We start from the raw sequence: 23,064 nt of genomic DNA, 5'->3' as shown, positions 1-23,064 counted from the left end.
TCCCTAAAGATGAAGTGGGAGGCCCCCAAACATTTTGCTGAATGTGGGGAGGAAGACCTAATTGCTGATGCAGTTGTGACATACTGTATTCTAGCTGTACTAGAATATATCTTCCAGTCTCTTTAAAATTCTCAAAAGGTTTCCCGAATTATTCTGGATTATTCTCCTTCAATTTTGGTTTTGCTCAGTTTCTCAATTTTCCAGAATTATGTTCGGTTCTGCCCATTTCCACATCAGTTTGTGATTTAAAACCCAAAGCAAATCTTTATGAAAATTCAGGCATATTCTAGTGCAAATTTCCTCTAATATACATGTTTTTGTATGCAATTTTGCCTAATAAACATGTTTTTGCAAAGCAAAATGCATTTTTGTCCACAATTTTCACTAATGTAAGCATTTTGATGCACACTTTACCCCAGTACCGGTATATGCATGGGGTATATGTGCTGCTTGGCTAGTGAGCCACACGGCAAAATTCAGAGAAGTGCAGATTTTGAAGGAAGGCTGAGTTCTGTCCAGATAAACTTGGCAGAGGTAAGAGTCAGAATGAGCGCATAGAACCTTTGGAAAGACAAGTTTAGAAGCCAGCAATCCAGTTCATGTGATCAAATCTTCTGAACTCCCTTGTCTACAGCTAGAAAAAGAAAGTGATGCATTTTGACTGAACAATTGTTGACAAGGCCGACATTCCATTATTCTCATAAAGAGTTTCTGCCTAAAGTTCCCATTTAGATCCTCAAGAATTTGGGGAAAGGCATTAGGGCTTCATGTATACTATATTTCCATCTAAATGCTAATGCATTCAGGTTTCCTTTACCTCACATATGTCTGGCTGGCCTTTTTGTGGCCTTGAAAATACTCCAGATTTATTTATAAAATATCTATACCAGGGGTCAGCAAACTTTTTCAGCAGGTGGCCGGTCCACTGTCCCTCAGACCTTGTGGGGTCTATGTCGGGGGGGGGGGAACATGAATGAATTCCTATGCCCCACAAATAACCCAGAGATTCATTTTAAATAAAAGCACACATTCTACTCATGTAAAAACCCCAGGCAGGCCCCACAAATAACCCGGAGATGAATTTTAAATAAAAGGACACAATCTACTCATGTAAAAACACGCTGATTCCCAGACCGTGCATGGGCCAGATTTAGAAGGCGATAGGGCCGGATCTGGCCCCCAGGCCTTAGTTTGCCTACCCATGATCTATACCACCCTTCACAGGGCAGTTTATACTATAAAAACTCAAAAATATGTAACACAGTTAACAAACAGAAACTCCGCCAACCATTTTAAAGGCCATAGATTATTTAATTAACCAAAAGCCTGGGAGAAGAGGGGTGCTTTTGCCTTGTGACGAAGGATATGTAATGAAGGTGCCAGGTGAGCCTCCCTGGGGAGAGCATTGCACAAGGAGAGAGCCACTGCAGAAAGCCACACCATTCTCGTGTGGCTACCCTCCAGACATCTCGTGGAGGAGGCACATGACGAAGGGCTTCAGATGACGATGCATCCAGGTTGGCTCATATGGAGAAAGGGGGTTCACATGGCATCTTCGTTTCAAGCGTTCAGTGGATTCGGGGTTCTTCTTGCAGAGTGCAGAGGGAATCAAACATTTGTGTAACAATGAAGCTTTATTGTACAGAGGTGTATTTACATGGGTGTCCAACAAAACCAGCTGTATGCAGATACACACATGACCAAACTTTCCACACTCTCATCTCTCACTTTCCACTACTACACAACAGTCTTGGTACATTTCATTTTGCAGTGCCTTCTGTACATGGGGCTAAATCAGAAGTCGATACCTGTACATAAATTGTTACCCAATCCCAAACAACCAGGCTACAAAGCAAAATGTGTAAATCCAGAGTCATTGCTCTAATGGTTTTGGAATCCCATCATCAGGTGCATTCAGAAGTAATGTACAAACAAGTTTTTTTGAAGAAGACATTCCCCTCCCCCCCCAAAAAATCACTCTTTCTGCATTTTCCAAATAGGTAGAATACACTCCATGGCCTTTCTATTTTATTGAAAAATATGCATTCACATTTTGTAGGAATAAAAACAGGCAGCGGGGGACCCAACAAAGCAGTTCGGGGAACTGAGAATTTGCAACACATTTCCTTATGTAATAATTATCTGCCACTATTGATTTTTTTATAAATAAAATAAAAACAACCCAATACCAATTATATTTATCATTTTATAGATTGGAACATAATGACAATTGTTGGAGCTGTTGTACTCTAGCCAGACTTTTTAACATCTTTTTGGGAGGAAGTGTGATCAAGTTCAACCATAGTAGGAACTCATATCATGGAATACAAAAAGTATAGGCATTGGGATATATTTAAAGTGTGTGGTTAATACTAGGACTGTACATCAGATCCAGAACTGAATCCGGCTGATTCAGTTTGCCTTGGAATTTGGCCAGATGGGGTTCATGCAGCCCTGGATCAACCCAGGTCAGAGAAGGTCTAACCTAGAGCAACCCAGGTCTTTCAAAAGGGCTGGTGGTCTGGCAGCAAGGAATTGGGGGAGAGAGAGATTGGGTAAGGTCCCCAAATGACTTTGGGGCACAGATCCAAGTCAGATCAGGGTGCACAGTTAGTACAGGGGATCTGGAATGTGTAATGAGAGTCTCAGCTGCATCCAAAATTATATCAAGTTGAAAGATGGTTTCCTCCTCTGGCAGAATGGGTTTTTAGACTACAGTATAGGCAGGACTCACAATGAAGCACTGTATATCCTGCATGACGATTGTTCAAGGTTTCATGCCCACCACCAAGGGCTCAATCAGGACATTTTACTCCCTGTAAATCCTCGAGTTATCCTCTGTTTTCTAGCTTTCAAAGAGCATGCTCAATTGACTGCTTGTTGCTGCTTTGCCCCTTAGTCTAGGGTCTAAACCACTGAGCCTAGGGCTTGCCGATCAGAAGGTCGGCAGTTTGAATCCCTGTGATGGGGTGAGCTCCCGTTGCTCAGTCCCTGCTCCTGCCAACCCAGCAATTTGAAAGCACATCAAAGTGCAAGTAGATAAATAGGTACTGCTCCGGCGGGATGGTAAATGGCGTTTCCGTGTGCTGCTCTGCTTCGCCAGAAGCGGCTTTGTCATGCTGGCCACATGACCTGGAAGCTGTACGCTGGTTCCCTTGGCCAATAACACAAGATGAGTGCCGCAACCCCAGAGTTGGTCACGACTGGACCTAATGGTCAGGGGTCCCTTTACCTTTACCTTTACACAACTTTTAAGGGTCATGCTGCTCTGATTTCGCCAGAAGTGGCTTTGTCATGCTGGCCACATGACCCGGAAGCTGTCTGTGGACAAACACCGGCTCCCTCGGCCTATAGAACGAGATGAGCGCCGCAACCCCAGAGTCATCCGCGACTGGACCTAATGATCAGTTTACCTTTACCTTTACCTTAGTTTTTTAAAAGGTGAGTTTTTTCTCTACTTCTGCAAATCTCAGATTCATCCAAGCATGCTGTCATCTTCCTCCTCTTTCTCAGTTGTCTTGTCCTGTGTTTGACATCAGAGGGGGTGATGTTGCTTGGCTATTCCTATGGAGTTATTGTATGGTACTGAAAATGTTTCTGGGGTGGGCAACCGTAATAAGTCCGCATCTGATGTGCAGTTATAAGGCTGCACACACAAAATACATTTAAATCAGATATAACACGCACACACCAAATCCCGGGAACACTAGTTTTTTTGCAGAGCTGGAAATTGTAGCTTAGTGGTAGCTAAACTACAGTTCCCATTATTCTTTGCAGGGTGGCTGTGTGTGTGTGTGTGTGTGTGTGTGTGTGTGTGATATAAATGTTTGACGTGCCACGGCCTGAGTGTTGACTGATTGTTGCATGCGCCTTTGTCCCTGTTTGACAATAATTATTTCTTCTGTTTATCAAAACTTGGACACCGTCATCCATCAAGAAAGGGCCTGCCTGCCTGAGCTACTCAAGGTTCTGTAACAATATCAATAAATAATGAGAGAAGCAGATTTAATGTTACATTAAAGAAATAACTGTCAGCCCAGCGGTTGCTACTCATAAAAACCACCGCGTAAGAAGTACTGCTTCTTTCCAAGATTTGATAGAAAATCATTTTCAGAGATGGTTACTGAGGGTTGCTGGATACCTAATTCAGCCAATGTCATTCTGCATTCAGACTCTTCTATGTACACATGTTCTTTCTTTAGCTAAGATTCTCAGTGCGCCTGAAAACCAACATGCCTCAATCAGGGCATGTTGCCCAAAATCAAGTTAAGACAATGTAACTTGCCATTTGTGCTTCAGCAGATATATCTCCATGCTTGGGGTGGGATAGCGCAATATATCCGGTTCCTCAAAGGGCAGAACCAGAAGTATGCTATAGTATGAATGCATACAGTTGCATTCAGAGAGTTCATGTTATTGATGGAACTTTATATGATGTGCTGCCAGGGGAAGCAGCAACGGAAAGTTCATTGATGGTGGGTTAACGAGTTGTCTGGTTCTGTTCTGAATATTATCCATCTTCTGACTTTTTTGACATATTCTCCTTATATCCCGGTTGCCTTACTTCAAGGCAGTCCTTGTATTCATGGAAAAGTTCAAAACTGTGTTTTACTCTTTAATAAAACAAGACGCAGCCTTTAACTGTCCTCATTGTATAAAGACACAGAAAGAACATTCTCCTGTCCAATTTCTGAAAATTCTTCTTTATAAGGTGATGCTTTCAAAATAGCCACAAAACAGATTTTTTTCGCTGTGAATGATTGCTCAAATTCTCTTGAGTCTCTTTGTGAGTCAGAAGGGACTTCACCTTCCTCAGAATTAAAGTGCATGGGGTCCTACAAGCTCTTTTCAGCTGTGATCGAGTAAACTGCTTACGGCGTTTTCTGTATGGGGGAAAAAGCAGAGAGATGGAGAGGTAAGCAATTTCTCAACAGGGCAATAATAATAATAATAATAATAATAATAATAATAATAATAATAATAAAAAATACAAACTAGTTATTAAGCCAATCAGAGGGCTGAGGATAATTAATGGAGAAAAGGATGGAAGTCAACTAAGATTTACTCAGAGTAGGCCCCTGGAAAATAATATACATTGGTCCATTAATTCCAATAGATCTGGCTCTGTGTAAATGGGAATATGTGGCAATCTGAAATTGGTACAAAATTCAAACAGTAAATAATATGTAAGCCTGTCTACACCGTCTACAGAAAGCAACAAGTTTTCTAGTGGCAGAATAAAATGTAGTTTGAAATGAAAACATTTTCACTTTAATGAAGGGAGTATAAAAGAGAAGTTATATACACAAAATTCTGATTATAAATCAGTCAATATAGTACATGTTACAAGGCTGCAAATTTGTTATCATTTTCAGGACTAGTAGTTTGAGATGTACAAAATTTAAGGAGAAATACCCTTTCTATACTAGAGAGAGAGAGAGAAAAAAAAAACACCAAATGTTTAAAATTCCATTCCCTTCTGCCTTCAAGCAGAACAGTTTTTCTCAAGCAAATTTTAATAGCACATAAGTGGGAAATTATGTGAAAAAATAGGCTACATGAACAGATGAAAAATCTTCTTTTATTTATGAAACATTATCTTAATCTTTATGAAACATTATCTTAATCTCCAGGTCCTTTCCGCCCTCCTTCCTTTACATCTCCTTAAGCATCTCACTTGAAACATTATGCTTTTCTGAAATTAATAACACTACATATTAAATTCATGTTATTTGAAGGAAGGGAGGATCAAAGATATTAAAAAAGAATAATAGACAACACCTTGTCAAAGAAAGAAAGAACCACAATTTTTTTTACTTCATAATTATTTAAATTGGATTGAATAATTTTCATTGAATTTTTCATTTATACTATTCAGTCCGAATTAAATACAAATGGGGCCCTTTCGTATTATTTTATTTCTTAAAGGATTGCACATCCTGAGCTGATATTCTCTGCTGTTCTTTTGTAAATAATTGTTTAATATGAATAAATGCAACAAAGTATTACCTGTTTCCACATTGCAATAGCACATCTGAATTGCAATCTTTAATGTTTTGCACCCCAAATGTGATCTAGTTTGTAAGATTCTTTACGAGCCCAGGAAAAAGGGCATTCATCATTAAGGTGGAGTGCAGATCAATGTATTGTGAGTTAAGGGTTGCATAGACTTCTACTCCCTCTCTGTGTCTCCTCCACACACCCCAAAATCTGTCCCAGAATATTGGGAGGAAACCTAGAACAGATTTGGAGGGCAGAAGGAAGCCCTTGTGCTTCCATTATCCCTTGTGCTAATGGATAAATCAGAACCAGTGAAGGCGGTGAAGGTCCTGTGTGGGTGTCTAGAGGCAGTTGGAGGTTGGATGGCGGCTAACAGATTGAGGTTGAATCCTGACAAGGCAGAAGTACTGTTTGTGGGGGACAGGAGGCGGGCAGGTGTGGAGGTCTCCCTGGTCCTGAATGGGGTAACTGTGTCCCTGAAGGACCAGGTGTGCAGCCTGGGAGTCATTTTGGACTCACAGCTGTCCATGGAGGCGCAGGTCAATTCTGTGTCCAGGACAGCTGTTTATCAGCTCCATCTGGTACACAGGCTGAGACCCTACCTGCCCGTGGACTGTCTCGCCAGAGTGGTGCATGCTCTAGTTATCTCTCGCTTGGACTACTGCAATGCGCTCTATGTGGGGCTACCTTTGAAGGTGACCAGGAAACTACAACTAACCCAGAATGTGGCAGCTAAACTGGTGGCTGGGAGCAGCCGCCGAGACCGCATAACACCGGTCTTGAAAGACCTGCATTGGCTCCCAGTACGTTTTCGAGCACAATTCAAAGTGTTGGTGCTGACCTTTAAAGCCCTAAACGGCCTCGGTCCAGTATAACTGAAGGAGCGTCTCCACCTCCATCGCTCGGCCCAGACACTGAGGTCCAGTGCCGAGGGCCTTCTGGCGGTTCCCTCGCTGCGAGAAGCCAAGGCAGAGGGCCTTCTCGGTGGTGGCGCCCGCCCTGTGGAACGCCCTCCCACCAGATGTCAAAGAGAAAAACAACTACCAGACTTTTAGAGGAGATCTGAAGGCAGCCCTGTTTAGGGAAGCTTTTAATCTTTAAGAAATTAGTATATTCTGATATTTCTGTTGGAAGCCGCCCAGAGTGGCTGGGGAAACCCAGCCAAATGGGCGGGGTATAAATAATATATTATTATTATTATTATTATTATTATTATTATTATTATTATTATTATTAAATATTGGACTGGGTTCCTTTCCGTAAATGAAGAGTATGCCAAATATGACAAAAGAGATAAAGCAATGTATTGTGGTACATTGTTACAGGACCATAACACGTAGTATGTTTTGCTTCACATTATTTATTTTTGTATATATATTTTAAAAATATTTAAACATATTTATAAACACACACAAAAATGGAGAAAAGTGAATAAAGCAGGAAGTAGATTGAGATCTGCTGGTAGATCTCTGGGTGATTTGCTGTAGATGGGCAAGCATTGCTGATAGGGCTTTGCATGGTCCCCTGATCTGATTATGGGCACGATTCAGGTTTTAGATCAGTCCCAGCTAGGGATGACCCAGACCAGACCTGACCTGACCCCCAGATCTGGATTATGATCCAGAAAACAACAACAACAACAACACATCTTTGGAAATCTCCTTGACTTGCATTGGGAAACCAATATGGCTGTAAACTTCTTGCATTTTCTCATGGGCAACCTTCTGGAGGCCGCATACCAGCAGCGGGCGAGACCAGATGCAAAAATAGGCAGATCTATGGGTGTGACTCTTACCTTTGTACAGTAGTTTGCATTCCAGAGATATACAACTCAAGAGTGTTTCTGCACACACACATGCACAGACACACAATGCATACAACAACAGCACCGAACATCCAGTGCCACCAGTATACTCAGCAGAGTATGGAAGCAAGAAGGGTCACTGCAGTTTTAGGGATAGTGAGCACTGAGCAGTCCAGGATCTACTGCACTGGCATTATCAGTACTGTTTTTATAACAAAAGAGGTGCTGGAACTAACTATGAACACCTCCCTTGTTCACTTATAATGGCAACGGTGCCCACCTGAGAGGTGCCGGAACTGAGTTCCATTGAGTAGCAGCTGAAGAAAAGCCCTGGGCATTATCATGCTCCTTCAGGCCTTTTCTCACTTATAAGGTTCTGGTAATTATCCCTGCATCCATGAGAAATAGATCTTAGTGATTCTTAAAGAGATCTTCATTAATCACATCCAGGCACATACATTCTCTGCCTGATTTCCCCCCTGCCTATTTTGCTCTGAGACACTCGACACCTCCCTCGACTACTGGGTCCTGCTCAGGACAAACTTCTTAAACACAAACATAACATGAACGGAATACAACAAAGGTGTTCACAGGAAACAGCTGTATACGTGGAAAATGGGAGTTGCATAGCCTCCCCTTACACTCAACACATTAAAAAATTCCTTCCAGTAGCACCTTAGAGACCAACTAAGCTTGTCATTGGTAGGAGCTTTCATGTGCATGCACACCTCTTCAGATACCAAGAAGTGTGCATGCACACAAAAGCTCATACCAATGACAAACTTAGTTGGTCTCTGCTACTGGAAGGAATGTTTTTATTTTGTTTCATCTGCGTCAGACCAACACAGCTACCTACCTGTAACTCAACACATAATTTGTTCATTGTTTTGTTTTAAAAAAGCTTAAGAGAACCTGGTTGTGGCCTTTAATGGCAAGGGAGAGGAAAGATAAAGATGTAACCCATTTTCTCTCTCTCTCTCTCTCTCTCTCTCTCTCTCTCTCTCTCTCTCTCTCTCTCTCTCTCTATATATATATATATATATATATATATAAACACAAAGGATGGGAAGGGAGGCAGCCATCTTTAAAATTCAATTTCCTGTGGTTTTGTCACAGTGTGTCTTCTTCTAAAGCAAGAATTCTTTATGTTTGCTAAATGAATTCAATATGCCTAAAAAGAGATATCACCTCGCATTGTTATGAGAGACCACCTATTCTAACTGTGGTTTGCTCCCTTGGTTCTTTTGAAAACGTGCCTGGGGAGTGAGGAGCAGAGGAACTGCCGTTGACATTCTAATGAAATGCTCCATGGGTGCGATTCATCGCACCCACGTCGCACTTTGATGCAGAGGTGCACTTGCCTGTGCATGAAGACGTGGTCCCACAGGTGTCCCTGCTTTAAGATGCAGAAAACCCATCTGCAAAAAACAGACAAGCTATTTGCACCGCATCTCCTTTGGTTCAGTTCTGCGACTGCAGAAACACGCAACTATACACCTGCCCCACAGACAGGACTTCTTCATTCCCCTTGTGCAGTGCAAGTTCCCATAGGCATGAACTAGGACGGATGGATTTGTTTACCACAATGGACCTACCGCACAGGTGAAAGGGTTTTTCAGTGCCTAGGTGACTAACAAGATACTACTGTGTTGTATTTAGGAGTACTTGAAGAATTCGATTTCTGCAAATTCCAACACAAAGGGACCTGAGCTGCTTCTCCCAGCCTAATGCGCTGATGAGGATGCAATCCTTTGGATTTTGCATTTGCCTGGATTTTGAAACACAGTTCAAAAAAGACTAAAATGGAAGAAATTTAAATTATATTTGAAAAAAAAATATTGTGGTATTTAAGATCCCTTTGGGAAAGAAGTAAATATAGACTTTTGGTGTAAATGTAGGTTAAGTATAGAATGTTTTAATGCAAAAATGGCTTATTTGTAAATTGTATGAAATTGCCAAAGGTGAATAGAAATTAAATTCAGATGGACTGAGGGAAGTCACCTAACGATGTTAAGGAAAGTTATGCTTAATAAGAAGTATTTTTGTGTTGTTTTATTTGTATGCATAAAATGAATATATTTTTTTGAAAAAACAAAACAAAAAAGACTAAAATGTGCTTACATTAAATTTAGAAATGCAAACGCTAAAATAAAGCACATAATTAAATGGGTATTGAAATACATACTTATGAATTTTCATGTGGATTTTTAAAAATAATAAGGCAGTAATGGGATGGAATGGGCTTATGAAAGAACTCATGTGACATTGACACAGACCGGAAATAAGTTGATCCATCCAATCCTAATTGCATCGCTAGTCATCAACAGTTAACATGTTTACTCAAAAGTAAGACCCACTGTATCCAATGGAGTTTATTCCCAGTGTGCATAGGATTGCAGCCTAAAAATGCCAAAACTGAGCCTAAGAATGGCTGGTGCAACCTTTACAGCTCTCTGTTTCGATGTAAGTGCAGCACAGTGTTATCTCCAGAAATGTAAATCTATTTTTACTCTAGTACAAAGCAATTGCAAGCCTTAACATTTTGCTTCCCACCCCTATGCATGCTGTGTTGAGCTACATCATGTGAGAGAAAAGTGAGATATAGCAGATGTAACAGACCGAAGGAGGGGAGAGTCTTTCAGAGTGGTTACTACACATTTGTGCATATAATTGGGTTTTTCTAATGTGAAAAGGGACAGTGTCTTGATAGTGTGGAAGGGGACAGAATAATGGTGGGGTGTAAAAGCAATGGTGAATAGTTCATCCAAATTACTACTCTGAGCAGTGACAATGAGTGAGGGAAGGCTTGTATCTCTTCTGTGAAAGGTGAGTTATAGCAGTTAAAAAAAAACTCTTAATGAAAGAGACCTGCTAAGGAATCTTCATATTACACTACTTATGGGAAGATCTTCATAAAGAAGATCTTTAAGATAAAGAAAAATGATATTTATTTCTATAGAGACACAGAAGTTAACAAAGTGTTATTCAGGACCATTTCTGACTCATATTTGGCATGAAAAAGATAACCTGAGTTAAATTCACAGTATGATGTGCATGTAAGATAGATGATAGATAGATAGATGAGAGAGAGAGAGAGATGATAGATATGAATATCAACTCACTAAGGGCTCTAAGACTCCAGTCCTCTGTGCACTTACCTAGGAATAAGCTCCACTGAACAATTGGGAATTACTTCTGAACACACATGCAGAGGATGAGTGAGCTATAAACTATAAACACAATCTAAGCAAGCATGTTTTGAATGATAAGGTGGAGATGTATTTGTGCTTGCAGTCAGTCACTGCTGGAACAGCAAACCTGATGGAGTAGAACAGGCTTCCTCAACCTCGGCCCTCCAGATGTTTTTGGCCTACAACTCCCATGATCCCTAGCTAGCAGAACCAGTGGTCAGGGATGATGGGAATTGTAGTCTCAAAACATCTGGAGGGCCGAGGTTGAGGAAGCCTGGAGTAGAACATGCACCTTCCCACATGTGTAAGCAAATCAATGAAGAGATATTGGGTTGAAAAATAATTTTGGTGTTGCACTTCTGTCATTAAGTCAAGCTTCATTTTCGAACAGTTTGATTGCATATGAAAGAAACCCAAAATTAAAAATTCTGTATTCAGAACATTGCAAATATGCATCTATCATCAAATGATCATGGAGGCTGCAATCTTAACCCCACTTACCTGGGAGTAAGTCCTATTGAAATCAGTAGGACATTTCTAAGTAGGCATGGCTAGGAATGCACTGTAAATTATCACACACACACACACACACACACACACACTGCACGAATGAACAATACATACAGAAAAAGCATGGGTACAATTACTGTATATAAAAGAAATCATTTCTAAGCACCCACCCACCCACTTTTAAATCAACTTCAGATATTTGACATTTGAAATTGACAGCCGTATGCAATTGAAGCCATACTCAAGAGATGACCCACTGAAAGAAATGCCTAATTTCAGTGGGTTCAACTCTGTGTATGACTTCATTGGGAACAACCCAAGAGCTGTAACTCCATTCGTGAAACAACTAGTCTCCAACTCTCCCATACATTTTTGCATGTAATAGTAAGTTTTTGGAAACTTTCACCAAATTAATCACCTCCCACAGCCTGCTCAACCAATTCCCTTTCTTAGCTCTCTGCTGCCTTTTGCAATGTTTAGCAAACATCAATCTTGCTGCTGTTAGTAAGCAGAAGACTGGCTTCTGAATATTTATAGGAGGATTAGCTTTCCTATTATGAAATAAACATAATAATGAATTGGGAATAACTTGTAAGAGACTATGTTGATTATGTTAATTATCATTTTCCTGTACTGAATTGCCATTCTGCATTTTCACCACACACATCCCTAAATAGACTCTCTAATCAGAACCACATTCCCTTGTGAGCTGAATACCTTGGCCGCTAAAGGAAGGTTGCACAAGAGATAGCTGAGGAACTCATTTTGATGTTCACAAGTCATCACATGTAGATCAGAAGCAGGTCAACAATGTATTTGTTTGGCTTAATGAGTTTTAATAATTTCAAACAAAATGGCCAATGCTTGCTCAGTTTGGGAACATTTGTTTTAAAATGTTTGCAATCTGGTTGCGCCAGGGCTTAAGTGCAAATAATTAAATACTTGTATTTGAAATTACTTTGGGGGGGGGGAATATTCGTGACATTTGCATTCATCAGTATCAGAGGGGCTGAGGATAATTTCACTTGCATTTTAATGAGAAGCTACCTAAATTTGCACTTCTCAAAACAATATGCGGACCAAAACAAAATTATCCTTTGGAAGGTGCCTTGCTCTGAATTTTGTGGTGCAGTTCTCCAACCAAGCAACATGCACAAAAATGCAAACATCAGTAAAAAATAACATACAAAATGCATTATATTAGACAAGAATATTTCCACAAATCTGCATATTAATCAAAACTGCACACTAAAATGTGTTCATTGTGAGAAGTCTGCCCTGCAACATGGAAGAATTATGAGGATTTGCTAAAAATTCTGCAAATTGTTGCAGAAATGTGGCAAACTGAATTTAAGGCTGGGAAATGTAGAAGAAAGTGGGAGAAACTGAACTGAAAGCTCTGCATTATGATTGTTGAAAATCCTTGTGGTAATGCTTGGAAAAGATGGGTTGTCTTTTTTAAGAAGCTGCTCTTACACTAAATCAGGCTATTGGTCTATAAAGCTCAGTATTGCCTACACTGATGGATAGCAGCTCTTCAGAGTTCCAGACAAGGGTCTAGTCCAGGCATCCCCAAACTTCGGCTCCCCCAGATTTTTGTACTACAATTCCCATCTTCCCTGACCACTGGTCCTGTTAGCTAGGGATCATGGGAGTTGTAGGCCAAAACATTTGGAGGGCTGCAGTTTGGGGATGCCTGGTCTAGTCCAACTCTTCTTGGAGATGCCAGGGGCATTTTGCATGAAAGCATGCATCCTACCACTGAGCTAGAGCCCTTTCCAACTCTAGAACATGTACAATTCTATAAAAGTTAAGTTTTATTGAGATTGGTCTCAGAACCGTCTATTTAACACCAGTGTGACAGGCTCTGATGATGGCTGTAGTACCATCAAGTCTGGAAAGCAGCCCACAATCTGGAGCAAATTCCATCAACATCTACTCAAGAAACCCATTCCCCAGTGCATCTTTGTTCAGAGCCTTATAGAGTGCCATAAGCAGAGATTTCACATGACGGGGTCAGGCAGTGGGAACTGCAAGGAAATGTCCTATGAGGCATTATTGGTCTCACTGCAAAGGCTCTTGCTGATGACAGTCAGAGTGGCTTACAATTTATGATATTCTAAAGCAATATCATAATGCTGCAGGAAGGCCAGAGCATCATGGCAAGAGGCTGGTTGCATAAATGAGATGCTGTTTGCCAGCATCGGGGGAACTCATTTTCCCTCCCAATAATATTATGCAGACCCAGCATCAATATTTAAGCAAGGAAACTACTCTCTGTAAACTCTCAAGTATTTCTGGGAACTTCAAATCAGCTTCATTTTAAAATAATGGAGTGCCGTTATTACTTGTGGCATCCATGGCACAGAGCACCTGCATATGATAATTCACATTCTGGTAATCAATGAGGTATAATGGTTAGATTGTCAAATCTCCTGCAGGTCAGCCACCAATTCTCAGAATAACCGACCTCATGGGTTCTTGCTGCGATAACACGGAAGGAAGAACCACACAATCAGCTTTGAGCTCCGTGGATATGAAACGTAAGAATTTCATAAAACAACCTTCTCGATTACATTACTGTAATGGATCATGACTAATTTACTGACTGAGCTTTTGCTTGGGACTGTCCAGAAACTGCAAAATACAGCATCAGAGCTTGTGGTTATCGCTGCTGAAGGTCCTTAATGCAGTATTTGAAAACAATGCAAAATTGATTTCTTGAAAAAAATTATTTAATTTGCTTTTATTTTTAAAAAGTTAAACATTGCATTGTTCAGCTATTTTATTCTCTGCCCCTCTGGACTCCTTTGGTGGGAAGGATGGTATACACCAGGCATCCCCAAACTGCGGCCCTCCAGATGTTTTGGCCTACAACTCCCATGATCCCTAGCTTAACAGGACCAGTGGTCAGGGATGATGGGAATTGTAGTCCAAAACATCTGGAGGGCCGAAGTTTGGGGATGCCTGGTATACACCAACGCTACACACACACGCTACACACTAAGACAGACTATTGGTCTATCTAGTTCAGCACCATCAACACTGATTGGCAACAGCTCTCGAGATGATGTCAGGGACTGAACCTGGAACCTTTTGCATGCAAAGCTTGTGATTTAGCCCTGGACTGTAGCCATTTAATGGGAGTATAAAGGTACACGACACAGCACATGGTTAATCTTATTTCCCACCAAAAGATATGGGGATGGCCACCAATTTAGATAGTTTTATTAAAAGAGGATTAGACAAGGTGAAGAAGGCTATCAGTGACTACTTTTCACAATTACAGGTAGGTAGCCGTGTTGGTCTGAGTCAAAGCAAAATAAAAAAATTCCTTCAGTAGTACCTTAAAGACCAACTAAGTTTTTATTTTGGTATGAGCTTTCGTGTGCATGCACACTTCATCAGATACCATCTGATATCTGATGAAGTGTGCATGCACACGAAAGCTCATACTAAAATAAAAACTTAGTTGGTCTTTAAGGTGCTACTGAAGGATTTTTTTTTACTTTTCACAATGACTGTTTATTACTTCTAGTATCCTCTGATACTAGACGCAGGGACGCGGGTGGCGCTGTGGGTTAAACCACACAGCCTAGGGCTTGCCGATCAGAAGGTCGTGGTTCAAATCCCCGTGACAGGGTGAGCTCCCATTGCTTGGTCCCTGCTCCTGCCAACCTAGCAGTTTGAAAGTACGTCAAAGTGCAAGTAGATAAATAGGTACCGCTACAGCGGGAAGGTAAATGGCATTTCCGTGCGCTGCTCTGGTTCGCCAGAGCCACATGACCTGGAAGCTGTACGCCGGCTCCCTTGGCCAAAAAAGCGAGATGAGCGCTGCAACCCCAGAGTCAGTCACGACTGGACGTAATGGTCAGGGGTCCCTTTACCTTACCTAGTATCCTCTGAATGGCAACTGCTGGGGAACGCCCTCAATTGCTGTTGCACTCAGGTCCTGTTTCTTATTTTATTCTTAATCTAGCATCCAGGTGGGAATTGTGCCAGGTCATCGGAGAGACACAGTGGTCAGATTGTGCCTCTCTCTCCCAACTTGACTATTTTCTTTACATGTGAAGGTGTGGGTAAGCTTTTTAGCAGACCTTGATTAAAAGGTGGCAGGGTCAACAGAGAAGCCGACTTTGAGGAGGCAGTTCATCCTGGGCATTGTTCACTGTGTATCCCATTGCATTTAGAAAAATGGATGCATGGGTCTATTAGCTATTTTAGACCCAGTTTTCGCTATCACCATTGCCTTCTGCCCAGAGAAAGCACCTAGAATTATATTTAAAAAATGGAGGAAGGGAAGAAGCAAAAGCAAGTTCATATACTGAAGTCAAAGAGGCAGCCTAGCATTAAGATTTGCTGCTTCAATTTCTAACAGAAAAATCCAATAAGGGAGCAGGTACTTTTAAATAAAAATCATTACATATGTGCCATATTTTAATCTTGAATTTAAACACGGCAGTGTTCAAAGCTACTGGACTTTCTCTTGGTTCACTGTGACACTGTTAATTATCTAGTCTCTTGGTTCTTTATTATAGCTAGTGTATATGTCTGAAAATTAAAGCAGTCACAAAATTAAAAGTCACCTGCTTCCTGGGAGAAAAGCAATGACAAACCTAGACAGCATCTTAAAAAGCAGAGACATCACCTTGCTAACAAAGGTCCGTATAGTTAAAGCTATGGTTTTCCCAGTAGTGATGTATGGAAGTGAGAGCTGGACCATAAAGAAGGCTGATCGCCGAAGAATTGATGCTTTTGAATTATGGTGCTGGAGGAGACTCTTGTGAGTCCCATGGACTGCAAGAAGATCAAACCTATCCATTCTTAAGGAAATCAGCCCTGAGTGCTCACTGGAGGGACAGATCGTGAAGCTGAGGCTCCAATACTTTGGCCACCTCATGAGAAGAGAAGAATCCTTGGAGAAGACCCTAATGTTGGGAAAGATTGAGGGCACTAGGAGAAGGGGACGACAGAGGACGAGATGGTTGGACAGTGTTCTCGAAGCTACGAACATGAGTTTGACCAAACTGCGGGAGGCAGTGCAGGACAGGAGTGCCTGGCGTGCTATGGTCCATGGGGTCACGAAGAGTCGGACACGACTAAACAACTAAACAACAACAACAACAACATGTCTGAAGGGTCCCCCACCCCCACCCCAATATCTTGTACAGTGAAGTTTGCCTGGCTGCAAAACAAAGTAATTCTAATCCCCTCAAGTTGCACAAAATTACAGACACAGTTTGGAAACTTTTTTTACAAAATATTTTGCAGTGTTTCCACCACTAAGTTAAGTCATCTGCGGTTTCCCACACCAGGCTAAGTAGCTGAACCTCTGTGACTAAGCAACTATATGGATATTGCTATAGATTTTGAGACAATACCACAAAAGCCCTCCTGGATTGAACCTGGGACCTTGTGCATGCTCTACCCTGGAGCTACAACCTTTCTAGGCTGCCTGCAGCCCTACCCTTATTCCCCTTCTACCATTATACTGTCTTCTTGGCTTGCTGCTTAAGATGTCCACCCTGCTGCCAACTGAGCAGGTTACCATCAGGAAAAGACTTGGAGGGAGATGTTCAGGGCTCCATTCAGCAGAATGAGCAGGAGAACCCACAAATGCAGCAGGGCTGGCTTGCCACATTTTGAAGTAAGTGGAGAAAAGAAATACCTGTTACCATCTAAAAAGCCCCCACCTAAAGGTTCATTGTCCAGGTTCTAGTATCAAACTGCACCCCTGGGCCCAGTGCTCATTTCCCTGTGTTGCTGGCTCACCGTAAGTTCTGGAGGCTCTCTGACCCTGCTAGAGTAAAAATGGTTTCTGTAGTATTTGTTTCCTCCTCTTTGCTCCACAATACTCTTTCCTGGTAGGAATCCCTTCTCTGCTGTTGGCTGCCTAGACCAGGCATCCCCAAATTTCGGCCCTCCAGATGTTTTGGACTACAATTCCCATCTTCCCCGACCACTGGTCCTGTTAGCTAGGGATCATGCGAGTTGTAGGCTAAAACATCTGGAGGGCTGCAGTTTGGGGATGCCTGGCCTAGACTCTGACATAGCCCCAAATCCCAAACATGCCCTCATAATCAATCCCAAGAAATTCTCACCAACATCAGCTTGCTACTGCATAGTCTCCAAATGCCCTGAAAATGCTGGAATCGTCATGAAAACCCTTAAGCCATCATGGCTTCTCAGTTTGTCATGTAGAGCCTCGAATTCCCATCTTTGTTAAGGTACGCTAACCAGAAATGGCTCCACTTCTGGGAGAAGCGGGAGGAAGAGAGAGTTGCTGACTAAGACTGCCTTCTTCTCCTCCACCACCGCCACCTCCATTGCTGCTGCTCCTGGGAGTCAGAGAAGGTGGGGATGGAGGAGGAGGGAGGGAGCCAGGTAGACAGGCTAGCTGACCAGTGTAGCAGCAGCAGTAGCAGAAACAGGAGGAGGAGGAAGGGGGAGGAAGGCAACAGGGACACCGCTAATGTTGCTGTTCCCAGCATGGGAGGCTGCAACTTTCTGGTCTGGAGGGGAGCCCAGCCAGCCATCCAGCCAGTCATGCCAGTTAAAAAACAGGAAGGAGGTCAGGCTTGAAGAGAAGGTAGCAGCTGGATGAGACCCTAGGCAAGAACAGGCCCTGGGGGGGATGGGGAAAGGTATAGCTGACTGAGGGTTGTGGGGGACAAAGAGATTATGTGGGTTGGGGTGAGTGCTGGAGTTAGATGGGCTTCAGGGGGTAGTCTGTATCATCAAAAACTTTAATGAAAAAATTAATGTGCAAAAGAAAGGGGGCAGCAGTGATAATGATGTAGAATAGAATGTCCCTATTTTTACCTGAAGAATGTTGGAGGGTATGCTACTGAATTACTTAGCTGGGGAGCTGGAGGACCAGCCCTGTGAACATTTCATTGCCTAACAGCCAGGAGGCTTTGCAACCCAAAGAAAGGAAGCCAGCCCGATCTGGATGGTACAGTTTGGAACAATGCAATCGTCTATATATGTCTACTCAGAAGTAAGCCCCACTGCGTTCAAAGGGGCCTACTCCCATGCAAGTGGGTACAGGAGTGAAGCATTAAGATCCTGATCTGGAGCAATAGGAAAAAGTGTCAAAGCTGCTGTTTAAACTTCATAAACGCAAACCCACTGAATCTCTTATTTCTTGGGGTAATTGCTAAAACACTTGCAATATTCTCCCTTTTTTCCACTGGGTCAATTAAAGACAAGCAGAAGAGGATTAAGTGGTACTTAAGACCTATTTCCACGCCCCCACTTTCTAGAGGGTTCCAGATATCTCAAATAAAAGCAGGGAAATTATTAGCACAAAGCAGTATTACAGACCCGGGAAGCCAATTGTTTGGGGATAAAATGTACCTTGAGAATTACAAATGGTTTGTGCAGTGTGGTGAGACTACTGTGAGCCCTCTTAAGTGAATTACTAGCATCAAAAGGTAAAGCTGTGCAGACTTATAAAACGGAAGATCATGTTGCTGTTTTAGTGAATATGCTCCCAGTGGAGTAGGCACTTACCGTGAGAAGGTTTCTAACTGCTTCCGCACTGAAATGAAACAAGCATTGAGTCATTCAAGAGTCGTTCTAGACACAAATATGCTTATTGGCCCACTGAAGGAAGGGGAACCTGTAACCTTCAAGGTGCTATTGGACTCCCATCCCATCAGCCCCAGCCAGCATGGCCAATGGTCAGGAATAATGGGAGGTACATTTCAACAACAACTAAAGGGCCACAGTTTCCATATTTGCTGAATGAACCTGATGGGAGGTGGAGTCCAACAGCATCTGTAGGAATACAGGTTCCCCATCCCTGGTCTACAGAAACAACTGGCTGATTTATACACTGCACAGCCAATCATTTTCACATGTTGCTCAAAACGGGGAAATGTTAAGAATGATGAATCTAGTAGTAGTATATTTAACATAGAAGAATTAACAATGATCAATGAAATATTCTGCATGGTCTCAACAACTTATGAACACCAGCTATGGTTTTGTAGACCCTGAGAGGAATCTTCAGCAGAGCTGGGGTCAAACTGTTCATCTGGACAAGAGGCAAATGACTTTTATTTGTTTGTCCTTGTTTGCATCCTGTACACATAAGTCCATTCTCCCTGCTCCAGAGCACTTAAAATTTCACCAAAATATATGTAAAGATGTCCTTTAAATGACAGCCATTGCATTTCACTGTTCTGTAGTTATGCTCTTATCACCTTTTCCCTAAAGCTCTGAAAGGTGGGTAACTATTCTGCCTCGTGTGTGTGTGTGTGTGTGTGTGTGTGTGTGTGTGTGTGTGTGTGTGTGTCTTCTCTCCCCATCTATCCAGATTCCTCTCACCTGTCCAAAGCAATTCCCAGCAACACTATCTATTTAATTTATTTATTTTAAAAATAACTACTTAAATCCTTTGGCTGCTTTTTATGTTAAGATATAAGCTATTTTCTGGAATGATGGGTAGTTATCACCTGAGTCAATGAAATGACTCAGATGGTAACTACCAATGAGACCTTGGCATTAATAATAGCCCATGTCCAACATAATAAGCCTGTCTCAATCATAACTGAAAAAAATGTGGGATTTAGGCTGTAATACTGTACCCATTTCTGGAAGAGTACGATCCCAGGGCCGGCGCGTCCATTAAGGCGAACTAGGCAGTTGCCTAGGGCACCAAAATGGAGGAGGCGCTGGCCAGCCTGCCCCCAACCACCGCCCGTCGCTCGCCCACTGCTCGCCCGCCCACCGTGCCCGGAAGGAAGAGCGAGGGCTCCGTCAGCGCCTTCCCTCTCCGCCAGCATGGCGATCAAGATAGCAACAATGCACCACCAGGGCTGCAGGCAGGCAGGAGAGCGCCTGCCACGGCGCCCAGAAGCTCTGGGCTGCAACAGGCGCTCCCGGAGGCTGGGAGCGCCACGCCCCACCACCCACGCCACCCCACCCCACCTGGGGCTGGGGAAGGGGCCTGGCAGGCAGGGCCGCCTTCGCACCTCTCCGCCTCTAGGGCCGCCTACCTCCTGTGCTGGCCGCCCCTCGGGGCGAAGATGGGAGAGCGAGCGGGGGATGGGGGTGCGGCGCTGGAGTGGCAGGGGACTCTGCACACCCTTCCAGTGCCCCGGTTGTAAACCCTCACGCCTGCCCGCCCCCGCCTGCCCCGGTCCCACTTCCTTGGGACTCCCCACATGGGATGGAAGGCGAGGTGGGCGGCTCGTGGCCTGCCCGGGAGCGGCAGAGGCGGCAGTGGCACTGGCACCAATGCGCCAGACTGCCTGCAGGGGGGCAGGTCAAGGAGGGTTGGGGAGGGGGACGTGCGCCAATCGAGGCGGGGGTTGCAGCGGAGCCATGGGGCTTGGTGGCTGATTGCACCCCACCGGCCATCTGGTGGTGTACAGGGAGGGGGGAGGCTGCCGGTGGGGGGGGCCTGGGGGGCCGGCGCCCTGTGTTTGAAATATTATTGGCTGGGGGGGGGGGGGCGCCAGAAGGTGATCTTGCCTATGGCGCAAAAAAACCTAGCACCAGCCCTTGAAGTTAATAGGACTTACAAGTAGACACATATCGGATTCCATTGCTAGTAAGCAGGAGTAGTGCAATACTTAGACTGGCTGCATGCTTCACAGGGCAAGCGCATTTCTGGGAGCACACCAATGGTCAGGGCTGGCCAATCCATGAGCCAAGATGAGGCGACTGCCTCAGGCAGCAAAATCCACAGGGGCAGCAGATCCAGCCTCCACGGAATGCAGAGTCCACAGCCTTTGTTGTTCACAGCTCCTTAGAGGCCAGAACTGCTACTTCCTTGGCAGTCCCCCTATCCCCAGTACTGCCTCTGCAGTGGTCTCCTGGTGAATAAGAGGGTGCTGCTGGTCTCCTCCTCCAATATAGGTTTTTTTTTGGTCCTTGTTCTTGAAGTAGATCCTCATTCACTCCTTCTTTCCTACAGGAAGCGGGGCATTTTGTGGTTCACCTCAGGTGCCAAAATGTCTTGGGCCATCCCTGCCAATGGGACGTCATTGTTTCTGAAAGCAAACACGTACGGTGCATGTCCTAGGTCAGGCATCCCCAAACTGCGGCCCTCCAGATGTTTGGACCTACAACTCCCATGATCCCTAGCTAACAGGACCAGTGGTCGGGGATGATGGGGACTGTAGTCCAAAACATCTGGAAGGCTGAAGTTTGGGGGTGCCTGTCCTAGGTCCAAGAGGCAAGACCAATCAGAGCTTTTAGGATCACCTACGAGGATATCTGACGGTTCAGTTCTGTCATTTCCTATAAACGTCTACTTAGAAGTTAGTCACATTGAGTTGAATGGCCTTAACAGGTAAGGGGTATATTTATTTATTTCACAAGATTTATACTCTGCTCAACTGTAATAAAAGATCAACAGAGCTTCCAAAAATATAAAAGAACAATATTATCAGAAAAATACAATTAAAACACTATTTAAAACATTTTTAAAATGTTTTAAATCATCAATAAGCTAAAAACCAGATTAAAACACATGTCAACATGTCTGGATTGACTTGCCTAAACAAATATGTTTTGAACAGTTGCCAAACAAATTATGGTATAGGACTGCAGCCTAAATGTAATACTCTTCGATTTAACCTCATGGTACACTAAAGTCTGCTTTAAGTGGGTAGCTCTGTGAAGGATTTATGATGATGGCTCATAACTGCCTTAAAATAATGGTGTAATGTTGGGAAGTCCAGTCCATATTTTACATATGTTTCAAATCACCCGGATCTGGAGCAATTTTCCAGTCTAGGTCTTGCAGAAAGCTCCAGAGACGAGACCCAAAAGCAGTTGAAGGACACTGATTTATGGCGGGCTTCCTCATGCATAATGTTGATTTGAATTCGTTCTAAATGTAAGGCGAGAGTCACCTAATGAATCCCCAGCAACACAAGCCATGCACAAGAGCTGCAGCCTGCATGACAGGGCTTCCTCCCATGCCCCAACAGTGTCCCCCAAATGGGGTCATGGAGGGTTCAGGAGAACCCCCAGAGCAGTGATGGAGGCTGCGAGGGGGGAATTATTCTATCTGGCAAGCTGCAATGCTTACAGTGATTGGATGCTGGCCATAGCACAATGTTGAATTCCTGTGCTGAATTCCGGAGTTTTGGCCACCATCCTTCATGCAAAGAGTACATCATACAAATGGTGTTGACCTTTAGTCAACTCTTTAAAGAGGACTCTTTAAAGATGACCTTTAAAGAGGAAATGGGGAAGCTGCCCTTGGTCCATCTACCTCAGTATTATCTACATAGACCGACAGATAGAAGGAAACATTCTCAACCCTACCTGCACATGCCAAGGATTGAACCTGGGATCTTCAGCATGAAAGTAGATGCCCTACTACATATTACTAAGTTACTAAGCTATAATGGGATGCGGGTGGTGCTGTGGGTTAAACCACAGAGCCTAGGGCTTGCTGATCAGAAGGTTGGCGGTTCGAATCCCCGCAATGGGGTGAGCTCTCGTTGCTCAGTCCCAGCTCCTGCCCACCTAGCAGTTCAAAAGCACGTCAAAGTGCAAGTAGATAAATAGGTACCGCTCCAGCGGGAAGGTAAA

General features: G+C 43.3%; 1 protein-coding gene across 1 annotated transcript in view; it reads right to left on the bottom strand.

Moving 5' to 3' along the window:
* Window positions 1-1,626: 1,626 nt before the first annotated feature.
* MTA3 (metastasis associated 1 family member 3) overlaps window positions 1,627-23,064 on the bottom strand; it is a 139,320-nt gene continuing 117,882 nt past the window's right edge. The window contains exon 19 of the mRNA XM_035111219.2: window positions 1,627-4,883. Within this exon, the coding sequence (XP_034967110.2) occupies window positions 4,721-4,883 (163 nt within the window). The 3' untranslated portion in view covers window positions 1,627-4,720. The remainder of the gene's footprint in view (window positions 4,884-23,064) is intronic.

The sequence above is a fragment of the Zootoca vivipara genome, chromosome 3 (assembly GCF_963506605.1).
Source record: "Zootoca vivipara chromosome 3, rZooViv1.1, whole genome shotgun sequence".
NCBI lineage: Eukaryota > Metazoa > Chordata > Lepidosauria > Squamata > Lacertidae > Zootoca > Zootoca vivipara.
The sequence above is the reverse complement of the archived record's forward strand: the minus strand, read 5'-3'. Positions and strand labels throughout refer to the sequence as shown.